The sequence below is a fragment of the Hippopotamus amphibius genome, chromosome 17 (genome assembly GCF_030028045.1).
Source record: "Hippopotamus amphibius kiboko isolate mHipAmp2 chromosome 17, mHipAmp2.hap2, whole genome shotgun sequence".
In the NCBI taxonomy this organism is placed as follows: domain Eukaryota; kingdom Metazoa; phylum Chordata; class Mammalia; order Artiodactyla; family Hippopotamidae; genus Hippopotamus; species Hippopotamus amphibius.
This window is the reverse complement of record NC_080202.1, coordinates 11,412,513-11,429,909: the sequence shown is the minus strand read 5'-3', so window position 1 is coordinate 11,429,909 and position 17,397 is coordinate 11,412,513. Positions and strand designations below refer to the sequence as shown.

The window sequence follows — 17,397 nt, the reverse complement described above, 5'->3', positions numbered from 1 at the left end:
AGTCACCCCCAAAATCACCTGCATTCCCTGGGCCCTCAGGGTACTTTTCCTTATCATACAGGCTTAAATGTGGAAATCAGGCCATGTAGGAAGTCTCCTGTGCATGGTGGAGGTACCCCAGCTCCAAGGAGTCTGTGAAGGCAGGACACTTTGAAGCCAAAGATGTAGCGCTGTCCAACACTAAACACTCCTGAGAAGATCCTGACCTGTCCCAGCGGAGCTGACTTATCCTCCCCTCTCTATACTGTAACCTCATCAATCCTACCCTCAATTCCCCCCTAAGTAAAGAAAGTGGTTATAAGATTATCCAAAAGACTTCCCTGGTGGTGCAGTGGTTAAGAATTCACCTGCCAATGCAGGGGACACGGGTTTAATCCCTGGTCCAGGAAGATCCCACATGCCACAGAGCAACTAAGCCCCTGCACCACAACTACTGAGCCTGTGCTCTAGAGCCCACGAGCCACAACTACTGAGCCCAAGTGCTACAACTACTGAAGCATGCACTCCTAGAGCCTGTGCTCCACAACAAGAAAAGCCACCACAATGAGAAGCCAGCACACTGCAATGAAGAGTAGCCCCTGCCTGGACTTCTTAGGTGGTGCAATGGTTAAGAATCCGCCTGCCAATGCAGGGGACATGGATTCAATCCCTGCTCCAGGAAGATCCCACGTGCTGAGGAGCAACTAAGCCTGTGTGCCACAACTATTGAGCCCATGTGCCACAACTACTGAAGCCCCCGTGCCTAGAGCCCGTGCTCCACAACAAGAGAAGCCACCGCAACAAGGAGTCCATGCACCAAAATGAAGCGTAGCCCCCACTCTCCGCAACTAGAGAAAGCCCCTGTGCAGCAATAAAGATCCAACACAGCCAATAAATAAACAAAAAAAAGAGTAGCCCCACTTGCCACAGCTAGAGAAAGCCCGCATGCAGCAACGAAGACCTAACGCAGCCAAATGTAAAATAAACAAGTTAAATAAATTCTTTTTAAAAAAAGTTAAAAAAAAACAAGATTGTCCAAGAGATTTGTCCAATGCACATCATGGAAACAAGACACAGAATGGAACTTGAATCTAAGCTTGCAGCTGATGGCAGCACTGGTTCTGTTTGACCACAGGATGACTGGAGCTTTCTGAGGTTTGTGGCAACCCTGCATTGAGCAAGTCCATCAGCAACATTTTTACAACATTATTTTCTAATTAAGCCATTCTCTGTATTGCCCAAGATGCAGAAGAAGAAATGGAAATGGAAGAGAAAATGTGGGCATTTGAAGAGTGGACTGGAAACTGGAGTACCATTTACTTGGCTGCCAACAATGAAAACATGATAAGCGAAAATGGACCACTAAGGATGTACATCTCTTATATTAATGAGTCATCCAATGGTCACACTGGAGTCACCTTTTATCAAAGGGTTAATTGTATACGTCAAAGCTTCAGCCTCCTTGCAAAAACAAAACAAAACAAAAAAACCCCAAACTGAGGCAAGAACTATTTACACACTATGAATGATGGAAGTTATGTATCATTTTTCTAGTCAACATAAGTAAGAACAGCTTCGTGACTTCCCTGACAATGGCCCTTGCTGAAGGCCACAACCTGAGCCCTGAAGACTATGAGGTTTTCAAAGAAAAGACAAAGCAAATAGCTATTCCAGTCAAAAATATCATTGAAGTCAGTGACTCGGATACCTGCCCCATGACACCAACTAGTGACTCCTCCCCGTCACTGTCAGTTTTTCCTTACATCAAGTCAGCTAACTGCTTTCTGTGCTTGGAAGATAACATATCTAGACCACAAATCGACACATTATCAGCTTCATCCATACGAAGACAAATGTGCCTTTGCTTTCCGCCATGTCCCCGATCTTCCCTCTCCCCTATGAAGCTGAGATCCATAGATCCGACCTTTTTTTCCCAGCACTGTTCCTGACTTGTTTCTTGATCTTGGATTTCTCAATCTCTGTGTAAATTTAAATAAAGTTATTTCATAAAGAAAAAAAATTGTCAGAAAAGGGGACCGAGACTGGGAGAGTTACTTGCCTTGTTAAAAATGTACCCTCTGAAAAGATCTCCAACACCATACTCTCTGTACTATGTGGTCCTTTGTGAAAATAATACAAATAATAACATCAGTCTTGATCTTCTTTCCTGTTACCACAGGACTCCAAAGAGCCACTGCAGTTGCACCACACGGCACTCGGGAGGGCCTCATTACTGGCCAGAGGCCGTTGTAGACAGAATCCCCTGGGTGATGCCTCTGGCTGAGACTGCTTTCTCAGTTGTTTAAAACAAAAGGTATCTCTAGGCGTTAGAGGGAAGGAGGGACGACACCCTTAATACAGCCCAGGATTGGCTACAAACATGGAAGTTCAAAAACAAGTGATTTGTACTCAGGGCCCAAACAGGATATGGTTCTCAGGGCCATTGTAGTGGGGACATTTGGGTTCTGTTGTGGGCAGTGCCAGAAACTGCAATTTGCCAGACAGAAGGCTAAGAGACAGAGCCCGAGGCATGGTACCCTGGGTTCATCCAGCTGCTGATGGGAAGAGCACCCAAAAGGTAGGGACACCTCAGGAATAAGAATAATGCCCTGGGAGCTCCTTAGAAAAAGGTTATTCTGGTCCCTAGCCAAGGAAAGCCTAAGATAAGCCTGAAACAACTTTTTGAATCAAAAACTGGGGAAGTGCTTAAAGAATAATGGAGACATATCAAAAAGACACAAAAGCCAGCTTGAAGGAGTTTCCACTGGCCAAACATCGGACAATTTAAGCATCAAAATAAGCAATAAAAAGTCAAAGATTTTAATCCATTGAATAAAAAAATTCACTGAGTCCATTTCGATATAAAGAAATGAATAAGTAGATACATGGGGAGCGCTGTGCTGGTGGGTGGCATATTATAAGATACTGGGAGCTCACAAGAAGATACAATTATTCCCAGGCTCAAAGATGAAGACGAGACTGCTGATTTATGCTGTCTCTGCTCATAACGTTCTCTCTGCCCCACCACAATCTGTGGGTTGTACAATGCTGCCTGAAGAAGGGGGCCTGTGGTCAAAACAGGCCTGAAGGTTATGATGTCGCCTGTCTTGTGCTGGCTTTCTGGCTGAATGAAGCTAACAGAATTTTCAAGTTTTTGCCAGCCATCTTTGCTTTTGCTTCCTCTAGATGACAACAGGATCCCTCCCAGTGAGCTGTAACTGCCAGTGGGGAGCCTCCGCGACAGAGACAGAGGACAGAAACAGGAGCAGCTCCTAAGGAAAACCCAGGGGCATTTACAGCACCAACTCAAGCTTTGGGGGCAGCATCGTGGAAGCTCTGCTTGCTCTTCCACAGAACAATCTTTAATGTCACTGTCACAGGTTTCACCTGGATCCAGGAAGGCTTTTCTTCTACTTACACAAGCATATATAAACTACCATAAAGTACATATGTAAACTCCTTGGTAAGTAGTAAGCAGTTAATATCACCTATTGGTTGGCTGAATATAAAAACAGCCTCACATATATAATGTTCACCACAGGCCAGGAACCCATCTCTTTAGGTGCACAATCTTGTTTGATTCTTACAAAAACCACAGGAGGCAGGAAACAGGAGTAGTTAACACTGACAGGGAACGTACTATGAATGCTGTTTAAAAAAGAAAAAAAATTTATTTATATATTTATTTGGCTTCGACAGGTCTTAGTTGCTGCATGTGGGGATCTTTGTTGCAGTATGTGGGCTCTTTTAGTTGCAGCACGCAGGATCTTAGTTGCGGCACGTGGGATCTAGTTCCCCGACCAGGGAGCGAACCTGGGCCCTCTGCACTGGGAGTGTGGAGTCTTAACCACTGGACCACTAGGGAAGTCCCTGAACACTGTTTTAAGCACTTTAAAGACGTTAATTCAATGCACGTAACGCGCGTAAACCCTCACAACAACCCTAAGGAATAGCTATTATTATCATCCATCCATTTTGCCGATGAGAAAGCCAAAGCAAAAAGATTGTGGTGATGTGCCCAAGGTCGGACTGAGGATCTGCACCCAGGCAACCTGGGTCATGGGGCTATACCCTTAACCCCTCTGCTCTGCTCCCTCGTGTGAGAACTCTGAGCTCACCTGTGACTCCACCCAGGAAAGGATTGTTACTTACACTGCGGTGCACAAAACGGCCTGCACCAGCCGGCTCTGCTGCAGCCTGGATGGTTTTCTTCTCTGGTTGCTCCTCTGATGTGTGGGTGGGCACAGTGACTGGTGGGGCCTGATTTTCTGGAGTAGAGTCACCATCTGGCAATATACCAAGAAGAGCTAGAGCTTTAAGACCTACATGAGAAGCAAATAAGAGAATGGTTAAAAGTTTTATAATAAGGGTTATTCCCCACAAATGCCATAAGACACTTTGCTACTATATGGAAATAGATGGCTGACTTCTCCATAAACTGAACCAAAGAGTACTCAGTCCAACCCCCACCCCACCCCCTGGCTGTCCAAATCCACCTAGCTCCTGATTTCAGACACCAGAAGTTTCCATAGTGAGGGATACTTGTACTTTATTAACAACAGAGGACAAAAGATACAATAGGATTGTCTGTTTAGAAAATCATAAACATTAAAATTTTGTAGGGGGACTTCCTAGGTGGTACAATGGTTAAGAATCCATCTGCCAATGCAGGGGACACGGGTTCAATCCCTGCTCCAGGAAGATCCCACATGCCTCGGAACAACTAAGCCCGTGCGCCACAACTATTGAGCCTGCGCTTTAGAGCCTGTGAGCCACAACTATTGAGCCCGAGCGCCTAGAGCCCGTGCTTGGCATACGAGAGAAGCCCCCAAAATGAGGAGCCCATGCACCACAATGAAGAGTAGCCCCCGCTCACCACAACTAGAGTAACCCCATGTGCAGCAATGAAGAGCCAATGCAGCCAATAAATAAATAAATGTCTCAGAAGTTGAACATTCACATTATTTTTCTCCTTAGCACCCCTTAGTAAAGTCAAAGTCATCTAGATATTTTATTAGTCAAATTAAAAAAAAAATTATTTATTTATTTGGCTGCACTGGGTCTTAGTTGCAGCATGCAGGATCATCGTTGTGGCATGTGGGATCTCTAGTTGCAGCATGTGGGCTCTTAGTTGCGGCATGTGGTATCTAGTTCCCTGACCAGAGATTGAACCCAGGCCCCCTGCATTGGGAGTGCAGAGTCTTAACTGCTGGACCACCAGGGAAGTCTGTAGTCAAACTATTTTAGTTATAAATAGCTCTCATCTAGAACACAGTTGTGTGGAAGTAGATTTGCACTCCAGGTTTAAAAAAGGCTGAATTCCTTTGGCAAAATTAAGTTTGGTGGATTCAAATACTAAATACTTCATCCCCAGATATCAAGAGTTTTAATTATTAATTTTTTTACATCTTCATGAAGTATTTTAGAGAAACTAAATGCTACTTTAATGCCAACATTTCTCTCAAATGCATCTGGGGATTTTTTTTAAATTTAATATTTATTTATTTATTTATTATTTATTTTGGCTGCATCAGGTCTTAGTTGCGGCATGCGAACTTTTAGTCGCCGCATGCATGCAGGATCTAGTTCCCCAAACAGGGATCGAACCCGGGCCCCCTGCATTGGGAGCGCAGAGTCTTATTCACTGGACCACTGGGGAAATCCCACATAAGGGGATTTAAAATTAAGTTCCACTCCAGGGTGAGCACCTCTTGTGGAAAACTGGGTTTTGTCACCTCTAAACCGCATTTCATCTCTGCTGGGGCTGTTCCTCCACAAGCAGCTGAGGAGTGGTTTGGTTTCCATGCGTGAGGAACAATTACCTTTTCCTTGGTGAGCCTTCATCAGACAGTCCCCAACGAGCTGCATGCACTGGCCCCGCAGGGTGGCAGCACTGCTGCGGGCCTGGGGATCCAGCTTTTCACCATCCACGTCCTCAGCACCGGCCAGGTGGGCGCTATAGAGAGCCAGGGCGGCGAAGAGCAGCCAGGAGTAGTTGTGGATGTAGGGCTGGATGAGCCTCTGCCGGTCACTGATCCGGATGGTCACCATTGGATGGGCAGTGATACTGTGGGTAGGCAAGTGGCTGCAAAGGCAAGACATTTTTGAGGCCTACAGGCCTTTGTGAGCCTCAAAAAGAGGAGAATGGGGCCTCAGGGGACCACATGCATGGTTACGACTGGGCATCAGTTACCTCTAAGGCTGTGGTTATTGAAAATTTAAAGACAGGTATGGGCCCTCTCTTCAGAAAAATAAGCAATCACAAACACTGCACATACCATTTCAGGATTTCACAACCCACAGAAGATTGTCTACGGAAACCAGGTGAAGTAAGAATTCCTCACTGTGATGTTTTATAGGGTATGGTTATAGCATTTTGGTAATGTGAGAAAATGACTGTAATTTTTAGAGATGGATATGAAATATGTAGGAAGGAAATGATTTAAGGTCTGGAATTTGCTTCAAAATACTTTAACAAAGGGAAAAAAAAAAAAAAGAATAAGCTAAGCACACAGAGCAAAGTTTTCCTAACTGTCGAGGCTGGGAAATGGGTACATGAAGAGTCACTGTACTATTCTCTTTACTTGTGGGTATGTTTGAAATTTTTTATAAGCCAAGGTTTTTTAATTATGCACCAAAAAAAATAAAAAAATAAAGGAATACATGAGGAAAAGTATACCGGGCTAGAGGTCACCTGAGACATACCCATAGGAATATTTCTTGGCCGCATAGCATCCATAGCAAAGGTCAAAGTCATCGCACACATTGCAATTCATCCTCCGGCCTATGATCAAACCCTGGCAGTGGTCGCACGTAAACTCCATGTTGACCATTTCGTGGTCATCTCCATGGCCCTCAGGCTTCACTCCACCTGGGGGAAAAGCAGCAGCATAAGGTGAATTGGGCAAAGGGCTCTTAGAAGGGCTAGTTTCCAAACCCAAAGCAACCCCAGAAGCATGGTTTCTCCCAACAGCTTAATCGGGGCCTCAGGGGCTACAGGCATCTTCCAAAGACCAAGGCATTCCACCCAGTGGCTCTTAGCATATGAACGCTGTTCTTGGCACGGAACTCCGCAGCAGTGGTACTGCGGATGGACCCTCCTTTTCCAGTGCAGCAGTTTGATCAGATAGATCACCAATTCCCATCATGACCTCCGTTTGGCAACGCAAGTCCACGTGCCAATTTGTGCGCCGACTCCCGTGACCCCACCTCTAACAAATATTGGGGTATTCTTGTTAACAAGCACTGAGAAGTTATCAGGCGTTTGCTCTTACTTTTTCATTCCGAATCATAGATGAAAACAGACTCCATAACCCCAGACCCAATGAGTGAGAAAGAATGTTAGTCACGAAAGAGACCAACAGCTATGGTCCCATTCTTACCCTGAGTCCAAAGGGTCTCCAAGCCCCATCATACACCCTGCTTAATGCTCCTTACCTGTGACGTACTTCAGTTCCCACTGCCAGAAACCCAGTCCAAGCACTAATCCCCTTGTCACTATTGTGACTGATTTCCTAAAGGAAACTCTTAAATGGACAGAACCCTCTTTCTCTGGCATTGCTCTGGTCATCTTAATACCCTGCTTGTAAAACCTTCCTGACTGTCTACAGACTCATTCAAATTCCTCAGCCTGATGTCTCTGGGTTCTACAACCTGGGCCCAACCTGTCTCAATCTGTCACTCAGCTGCAGACGCTGGAGGGTCTGTCTAAACACACTACAGACGCTCACTCCTCTGTCCCTGGACTTGCTCAGCTTTGGATGATGATGCACTCTCCACTGCTTCCTTCACATCATCTAGTTCTAACTTTCTTCAAAGACCAATTCACATCCCATCTCCTCCACAAGCCTGCCTGCAACAGTAGCCCTCCCTACTTCTGAACTTTTCCAGAATAACCTGCACTGCTCATAACTCTGCATATACACTCCTGCCCTGGAATATACGTTTTGTGAGCATGTCTAGTCTCCCGCTAAGACTAGAAATACTTCCAGAGCAGGGGTTGCGTCTTATATGACCGGGTGATGCACACAGAAGAGATTCAACTGCTTCCTACTGTCAATCTGCTTTACCTCCACACCTATAAGTCAAGAGGATTCAAGACTTTCTGAAGTTTGTTTGTGTGTATTTTACTTCTTATAAACACTGCAGGATTCAGAAGGCAAAATCATTTCCTAAAAACTCAACTGGACGGAGATTTATTGGTGCTGAGTGTTTATCAAATGCTTATACCCAGCAGAATAGAAGACGAAAAGCACGTCAGCTAACAGAGCTCTGGAGTTTATCACTCAGTTGGGGAGATAAGGATCATATTTGCCAACAAATCAGAGAACACCGCTGGGGCAGAACTGTTACTGTACAGGGGAAGTTTAAAAAAATGACAAGATCACAGAAAACAGAAATGCTTATTCCCTTTAGGTGTGGCACACTCAGGCCATGAAATTCACCTAGGAAGCAAGTCTTGCAGAGATCCATGTCGCTGCACTGCAGACATCGGTAGCGATGCCAGGGGGCAATCTCGTCACACCCATCACAAGAGATGTCCACGTTTAACAGGTCACAGTAGCGAGCGATAAACATATGCATCTATAAGATGAAATAAAACACAATTAACCAACAGACTTTTAATGTGGCCACTACACACTAATCAATCCATCTTTCAATAGGTACTTAAAACATTCCAGGCACTGTTCTGGGTGCTAGGACTAGGAGATGAAGGAGCTTAGTGTCTAGCTGGAAATTCCCTCAAGCAAACACATGACAGCATACAGTATGACAGGGGCTTGGATAGACAAGTTCATGAGGCTTTGAGGGCACATGGAGGTTTTTTCAAAAGAGCTAATTCCTCAGGTGAGAACTGAGGGGCAAATAGGCATTAGCTGGGTGGGGGTAAGGGTGCTGGCACCTGGACAAAAGCAACAGCAAGTTCTATAAGAGGCACAAAAGGATCAAGACAAGGGCTCATGAACTTGGCAATAATTCTGTATGCAGAATACAGTATGGAGAAGGGAGAACCAGATAAAGTTAGAAAGGTTAAACCACAAGAGCGTGGGATGTTAGTCTAAGGAGTCGGACGTTTCTGAGTAGAAGGGTAACTGAGCATTCTGCAAGCTCCTCTGATTACTGAGTGAGAATGGATCAGAGGGGCCAAAACTGGAGCCAGGGAGACTGGCCCTGACAGCAGCTGTTAAAGCAACCGCCCAACAGGTGATAAGGGCTGCACTGGGCAATAAGTGAGCTGGGGAAAGGTGGGCAGATCTGAGAGGTATGAGGAGGCAGAGGTGAGGAACCTTGAGGGCTGATTGGTTATGGGATCCAGCAAAAGGGAAGGGTCAAGAACAACATCCAGATTTCTGGCTTGGGTACTTGGCTGGACAGGGGTGGTGTTCACAGGTACCAGAAACACTGCAAAGGAAGCACTGTTTGCAGGCACTTAAGAAGAAAAGCTTCCTGGGGAAAGAGTAAGGGCACTGTTTCATGAGCAAACACATCGTTTTACTGCAAAGTCCCTGGAGGCTAAGGTATGCTTTATCTTTACGGGAATGAGGGAAATAAATCACTAAGTCACCGTACAGTAGTATATCACGGCAAACATGCCAAGCCTCCTTGGAATGGCTCCCAATCAGGTATTAACATACAAGAAAGAAAAATCGCAAAGGCCACGTCGGTGTGCTCCATCCAAGCACCACGGAGATGCTATAGGAGCAAAGTAACTGGCGCACAGTAGACACACGAGCTAAGACAATGAATGCATCTGAGGCGGCAGATGCCTGGCATCACGTGGTGGTGACAGAGAAACCCCTAATGCGGAGATGGACACGGCCGGCTCGCTAAGCCTGAGGTCTCTGCACATGTGAATCATGTAACTCTGATTTCGGGCACACATGGCTGCTTCCACGCTCACCAGGCAGCCTTCGGATTGAAATGTGGCTTCCCATGTTGCTCGCCTACGGGAAAAGAATGTACCAAGGACACCAGAGTCCTGGGCCTTTAGCAATTCTATTTCTCACTGTAAATTAGTAAACTGGCACCTAATATTTTACTTAGGCCTCATGAGCCAATTTCCTGTGAATCTAGTTCTACAGGAGGGCGCCACCGCCTGAGTGTGGTCAAGTCAGGATTCAGGGCCCTTCACAGGTTAAAGACCAGGCTGGGTGACAGCCACCTGGAGCCCTCTCAGCAGACAGCCTGCTGGCACTCCCCCACACAGACTCTCCAGACTCCTAGCAAACCACTGCAGGTTACTCTAGTTGAGAGGTCTTACTTTCCTCTGCTTCTCTGGATCTTCCTGGGCTATTTTTTCATACCAGGCCTCAAACATGCCATCCTGACACTCATCCATCCATTCTGAATTCTGCTTGGCATCAGCAAGCTCATCTTCTTCACTCCATTGGCTGAAAGAAGGACATAAAGAGAGAACAGCATGCCTCTCCCAATAACCAAGGAAAGTGCTTGTTAGCAGACTCTGTGTCCTACGGTTCTAACATACGAGGCACTTTTAAACTTCTGAGGGGAAGCGGCCAGATCGGTTTTCAAAGCCCCAGGATTTGCCAGATGTTTGATAGATATATACCAATAAAAAGGGGGTGAGGAATTAGAGCTTGACAGGCTGTACCTACATGGCATAATCCCACTCAACAACCATTTGTGGTGAACCTACTATGTGCCAGGCACTGGAGCCAAATAAAGTAATTAAAAAAAAAAAGGGTCCGATTTGGACGTGCTCAGCACACCCTAGTGGTAGCAGCGTGAGAAGGGAGTCAGGAGACCCTGGGCCTCAGCTCTCCTGCTGGTGGCTGTAAGACCTGGACACAGCACTCAGCCCTGGTCCTCAGTTTCCTCATTTCTAATAGATAATCTCAAGGACTCTTTTTAGATGCAAAATCATAGATTTCCATAATTTCAGTTTATAGTTTGTTTTCAGCAACCACAATTTTAAATACAAAAGTATGTGCTCAACAGCAAATGCAAAACGTCTACCAACCAACAAACACACATTCGTTCATTCACGTGTTCCAACAAACTGACTTCAGGTCTACTCAACCTGAGCTCTGGGCTGGGTGCTGTGGGGAGTGGTGGGGAAGGTGTGGTCCCTGCTCTCAAGGACTGGCTCACGTAGGAGCAGGCGAAGCGTGACACAGGAGCAGACTGGCAGCTGCAGAGCCAGCAAGCTCACAGACACCCTGCCCGTTTCTCCCCCTTGCGGTGTGTCCCGAACCCCACCCCCACCCCCTCCCCGCCAAGAGCTCCCTCCGACAGCAGGGCAACGGCTAAGGTTTGGTAAACAAGGAGATGGCTTAAATGCTATCTCTTTTCCCCAGAATATCTCCTCTGAGAGAGTGAAAATTGGTGTTGACTCATTCGTTGATTTCCTCCTAATTCTCTCCTCTTGCTCTTCTTACCCCCTTTCTCTTCTTTCTTTTCTACAGACATGAGTGATTAGTAAGTGCACCTGAGCAGAGTGGAAAGATTCACGAGAAGTGAAAAGAAAAAAAAACTTTACATACTATTTTTTCCCCTCATACCTTAAGTCCTTATAATGTGCAAGAGATTATAGTGGCTAAAACACATACACACACACACACACGTAACAAAAAAAATATAGAAAAGGATTCTCCAATTCAACAAGCTATATGAGGATCTCCAAAAACAAGGAGGATCCTCACGCTGAGTTTACAATAGCACCACCAACACCACCAGCTTATATATAACACCACACACCAGACTGCTGCTAAGAAACACTGAGAAAGAGAACTCATTCACTCTTTGCAGCAATCCTATGAGGTAGGTACTGTTATCACCTCCAGTCTAAGGAGGCACAAAGGAGTTTAAAAAGTTGCCCGAGGTCATCCAGCTAGGACGTGGCAAAGCCAGGATATTCCACAGAGAGTCTAGCTCCAAGCTCGAGCTCTGACTGTGCTACGATCCCTGTACTTGATGAGCTACTGTAGGAACTGCAGAGTGCAGGACTGTGTCCTTACCTGATCACACTGTCATGGACACTTATATTTTCTTGTGACATTTTCATGAGGAGCTCTGGTAACTGAATGTCAACAAAGAAGGTGAGATCACTGGGTTCCCAGCCCATATCCAAAAGATGAAGCAGGGCTGTCTGGACACAGGACAAGGCAGGCAACAAGGACCTGAAAAGGCCGCAAAGGTGAAAGTTACCGAAGCTGCCCATCACCCATGGAGACAACAGAAACAATGCAAGTCAGAGACCTGCTGTGTTTGTCAGCGGAAAACAGAAGGGAACCCCAGATGGCTGGTTCGGGTTCCTTATAATCTCTTCTCAGATTTCTCAGACTCCATACAAACCTTCTTCAAAGGATAGCTTAAGCAAAAGAGCTCTGGAAGCATAAAGAGGCAAGGTTTCCACTGTGCCGGGACTACCACCAGGAACATTTTACAGCAAAGGGCTGAGTAGTAAAGCTCACCTCTGAGAAACAGCAAGATCGGGCCCAGGCCACGCGGCCCAGATGCAGGGCAGAACCATTTGATTCAAGATTACTATGGAGGAGACTGGGGAGTGGTTTTCTGTTCAAGTTTTGTTTGTTTTTTATTGGGCTATAATTGATTTACAGTGTTGTGTTAGGTACAGGTGTACAACAAAGTGTCTATCAAGTTTCTAAAACTGAAAATAACAGGTTACAAATTCTTAGATGAACCAAGACCCGTCCACTTTAAAAAACTGTACACACCATATAGAAAAAAGGTTGGGAGAAAATATATTGATAAGTTAACATTAGCAATTAGCTCTAGAGGTAAGATTAGGGTTTTTTTTATTTTACTCTGTGCTTTCCTATATTTTTAACATTGAACATGTATTTCTTTAAAATTCAGAAGAAACAGAAATAATTTTTTCTCTAGAAATCATAAAGCCATCCCGTACCTGTCATTTATGCTATGAAATCCTTTAACTGCTTTGACCAAAAACAGAACAAACTGATAGTAAGTGTCTCGAATTTCTTTGTGTAGATCTGCACCACAGCCCTCTAGGTGTCCAAAATAACTAGAAACAGAAGAAATTACCAATTACTTAATTGCCAGAACATTAATCACTTAATTGCTAATGAAGTGGCACAGAAACTTGAATAAATAAAAATATAATAACTTCAGAAAGTAATAGACAAAACAGCAAGTGACTAATCTGCTTGGATCAAGAAGGCTGCCCACCAGGAGTACGGAGACGACAATTACTAATCTTTCTTTGTTAGTATAGAAACCACCCTTCCCACCACTACCTGAGTGCCTGGTGCTGCGTTAAGTATTCTTCACAAATTACCGAACTGAATCGTCTCCACACAGTCATGCCCACCCCTCTGCCTCCCTTCAGTGATGACTTTAGCGCCAAGCTCAGTGTCTTTTCTACCTTGATCCTTGTTACCTCGGGGACTTCAATATCCAGGGGAATGATGCCCCAGTTCCCCTGTCCCTGGATTTTCTGCCATCTTCACCCCAGTGATCTTCTCTTCCATCCCCTTTGCCATCCCAGTCTGATGGTCATTTCCTTGACCTTGTCACCACGGTAACGGCGTTACCTCTGAGATCCTGACTTCAGAGCATCCTACTCTGACTGTGACCTCTCATCCTGCTCACCTACTCTGCGCCTCCCACAGCAGCTTTTTCAATACCAATGAGCCCCAGCCCATGACGCTGCCTGACGTCCACTATCTGCCTCCCTCCTGCCACACTTATTCTTTGCCCTGTACTCAGCTGCCATTCTGTGGCCTGTCACCATAATCACATCTTAGCAATCACCAATTCCCTCGCTGCTGTCTCCCTCCACGTACGTGTCTGAGAAATCATATACCTACATCACAGTAGCTAAATGCTGCTGGAGGGAACACCACACAACCAAGCTGATTAGTATCACTTTAAGTTCACAACCATAATTCTCCAATAAGCCCTCAAAACTGTCAGGCAATCAGACTGGCTGTCTCAATTTTCACTACTATTTCAAACCTTCCTGCTTCTCCTTAAATTGCCACTGCCTCCTCCTAAACCTTCACTTAGAGGTGGTAATTATCCTCAAATTTTATTTTTTAAAAACAGAAATGACCCCACAGGAATCCCCCCATCGTTGCACCAGACCCACCAACTGCCTTGCATCTCTACCCCAGTGCGTTTGCTCCTGCCGCCACAGATGGTGTCCCTGGCTCTCAAAGGCCAACCACTCTACTTACACCACTGCTACTGCAACGGAGCCCTCCTTCCTACACCGAGTTTTCCTCTTTACTGACTCACTCCTGCCAGTGGACAGTATACTCTGCTATCTCTTCAAAACCCTCAGTTGATCCCACATCCCCCGCAATTACTATCCTATTCCTCTGCTCCCCTTTAAGGCCAAATTTCTTGAAATAACTGTCTAGTCTCCCTCTCCATATCATCGCCCCCATTCTCTTCTCAACCCAGTCCAACTGGGCTTACAGCCTCATGGCTCCAGAAGACTGTGGTCAAGTCCAGTGTGTTTTTATCTCGCTCAGCCTCTCACATCAGCATCTGACGTGAAGGACCATTCCTATCTTTTGAGATACATTCTTCTCTTGGCTTCGATGGCACCACCATCCTGTGGTTTTTGTTCTTGGTGGCCACTCCCTGATCTCCTCAGCTGACTCCCCTTCCTCTGCTTGACTTCATCTAAATAGAGAAGTGCCCCTAAGGCTCAGCCCTGAGCCCTCTCTTGTCCATTTTGATGCACTCTTTCTAGAAGGTCTCATCTGGTCTCGTGGCTTTACATACCATCTATGCTGACAACATCCAAATTCTACCCCTAGTCCTGGTTTCTTTCGAGAACTTGAGACTCATCTCTATTTTCTTAATATATTTACTTGAGTATGAGAGAAGCGGTTCAAACGTAACATGGCCAAAATAAAACTTTTGATTCACCATCTGTCTCTTCCATACTCTTTCCCTCAGTAAAATGTATCACCATCCCTCCAGCTGCTCAAGCCAAAATCCTAGAGGTTTCTTTCCTCATGATTCCTTTCATTTACCCCCTATACCTAATCCATCAGTAAGTCCTGACAATTCTACCTACAGAGTATATCCTGAATCTCATCCTTTTCTCTCATTTCCAGTACTATTTCCTGGTCCAAACCACCACCATCTCTTGTCTGGGCTACTGCAACGGTCTCTTAACTGCTTTTCTTCCTTCCACTCTTTTTCATATAGTAGCCAGAAGTATTGTTTATAAATAAACATCACAGTGTTCCCCTTGGGCTTAAATTGCTCCAGAGATTTCCCATCTACAACTCTGGGTAAAATCCAAACACCTTAAGCCATATCCTACAAAGCTTTACATGATATGGGCCCTAGTTTTCTGACCTCACCTCCTCCTATTTCTCTCACTCAGGCACACTGGCTTTCTTTCTGCCTTGGGCTACTCCCCCACCCCAGGGTCTGTGTGGTGGTCCTTAAGCCTTTTGTGTTCTTCCCCCAGATCTCAGCTGGTCAGTCATCTCTTGGTTCCATGTCCACCTCAGCCTGCCTTCCCCAACTACACAAATTAGGTCACTCTGTATGAAATCACCACACAGCAACATTACCACTATATACATATATACACACACATATATATATAGTGGTAATGTTTGGTTTTTTGTTTGTTCATTTTTGCTTTTGTTTTGTTTTGTCCATCTCTCCTAAACAGAATACAAGCTCCACTAGAACAAGGATCTTGTCTGCCTTGTCCACCTAGAACAGCTGCCTGGCACAGTCAACACTCAGAAAACATTTATTGAGTGGCTGCCGAAACAACCTTGTGAGGTACTCAGATTTATGTCATTACTATAAATGAGCATTAAATTTGGCCCACAGCTTCCAGGAGCCAAATGATGAGTATAGGTACACGGGCAATACAACTCTCACTGTCCGGTAAAATAAAGCCGACAAGCTCAAGAGGAATAACATGTCCTGGCATGTACTTACTAAAAGGATAGAACCCATTTTTCCATAGAATGAGAGACTGAATTGTTCAAAAACATAAATTTGTATCCAACATGGAAATGACAGAGTTCTTAATTAGAGAAAACAATCAGGACGTGTTTAAAACGACCCCTGCTGGTCTTCCTTGCAGACTTGTACTTTGAACTTACCTGGTAAACTCTTTTTGGCAGGTCAGAAGTTCCAACAGGAAAAGTATGAAAGGTGGGTGGAAGCAGTGAGGCTGCCCAAGGGACTCTGTACAACAATGAACGATCCTCAGGACCTCGAGGATGCTCTGGGCTTGGGCCTTCCTCAAGGAAAGAACCTTTACAACACTGGAGACAGAACTCAAGTCAGGAACACCCAGAAAACTCTCGAGCTGGGGCAGAAAGAAAACAGACCCCCACCCGAGTTCTGATGCCATATTAATAAAAAGGAAATACTATTGTGAGGTATCATTCAGGAAGGGTTTCAAGACCTGTTTGCTACTTTTAGTCATTACTCAGCGGTACTACCAATCAGTTCACTGTCCAAGCCAACTCATGTTAAACAATTAACTAATTAAAAAGGAACTCTGACTCTATGGTAAACCAGGACAAACTTAAGACAGGAAATTAAAACATGCAATACTTCCAAAGATGTAGGCCCACTGACAAGTAATTTTGTCAGAAAATACCAAATCCTTAATTTCTCCCAGGGTTAAAATAAGACAAATTTATTTTGGCAGCTACCAAAAGAAATGTTTCCTTTTTTATCCAAACAGTACATTATTGAGATGTAATGTACATATAGTATAATGTACAAATGTCAAGTGAAAAAAATACTTCTTTAAAAGAAAAAAGAAAAAAATCAAATCTTTTTTCTTGAACATTCTAAGACAAATCTCCATCTGTCCTCCAAGTATTATTTGCTCATTTTTAAAGTGAACTTCAAGTCTTTGACGAGACTAGGTACCTGCTGCTTGAAAAGAGAAGGCGCTCACCTCTCGTGGGAGAGTGACTGATCTTTAATGAAGTCCATGACGTCCTTCAGCACAGGGTACTTCTCCTTCACTGTGGGCACCGGTCTGGCCTCCTCCATTGAGCGGAAGGAGAGCAGCCGGAGTCGCCCCCGGGTGAAGGGAGGCCGCCGGGTGGGAGTGGAAGGTGACGAAGGCTCTTCAGCTGTGGCAGAGGACACTTCCGCAGCAGGAGGGCCACCGCTGGGCGGCAGCGTGGGCTGGACATCCAAGCCAGGACTCCTGTCTCCCGCAGCAGGGGGCGCTGCTCCGGTGGGAGATGCCAAGGCTTGGAAATGCTCTTCCACCACAGAGCCTGTCCTCTGGCGCTTGTCCAGTGGCTGCAGATGATCTGTGTCATCTGCAGCCACCAACCCGCCACAGCGTTCTTTTGAACTTACACCCATGGGCAAAAATTTCAGTAATAAAAGACTCTTCTGAATACACTCTTTTGCTAAATGCAAAAAGCAAAAAGAAAATGAAAAAGACTCAGAATT

At 45.2% G+C, this 17,397-nt stretch overlaps 1 protein-coding gene across 3 annotated transcripts in view; it reads right to left on the bottom strand.

The window, feature by feature from the left end:
• The window catches only part of ZZEF1 (zinc finger ZZ-type and EF-hand domain containing 1), a 108,978-nt gene that overhangs the window by 30,142 nt on the left and 61,439 nt on the right, over positions 1 to 17,397 (bottom strand). For all 3 annotated transcript variants that reach the window (XM_057714160.1, XM_057714161.1, XM_057714162.1), the window contains 9 exons: positions 16,886 to 17,354; positions 16,074 to 16,238; positions 12,869 to 12,988; positions 11,958 to 12,119; positions 10,241 to 10,370; positions 8,424 to 8,562; positions 6,685 to 6,850; positions 5,802 to 6,064; positions 4,132 to 4,301 (listed from right to left, as the gene is read on the bottom strand). In XM_057714160.1, the coding sequence (XP_057570143.1) occupies positions 4,132 to 4,301; positions 5,802 to 6,064; positions 6,685 to 6,850; positions 8,424 to 8,562; positions 10,241 to 10,370; positions 11,958 to 12,119; positions 12,869 to 12,988; positions 16,074 to 16,238; positions 16,886 to 17,354 (1,784 nt within the window). The remainder of the gene's footprint in view (positions 1 to 4,131; positions 4,302 to 5,801; positions 6,065 to 6,684; positions 6,851 to 8,423; positions 8,563 to 10,240; positions 10,371 to 11,957; positions 12,120 to 12,868; positions 12,989 to 16,073; positions 16,239 to 16,885; positions 17,355 to 17,397) is intronic.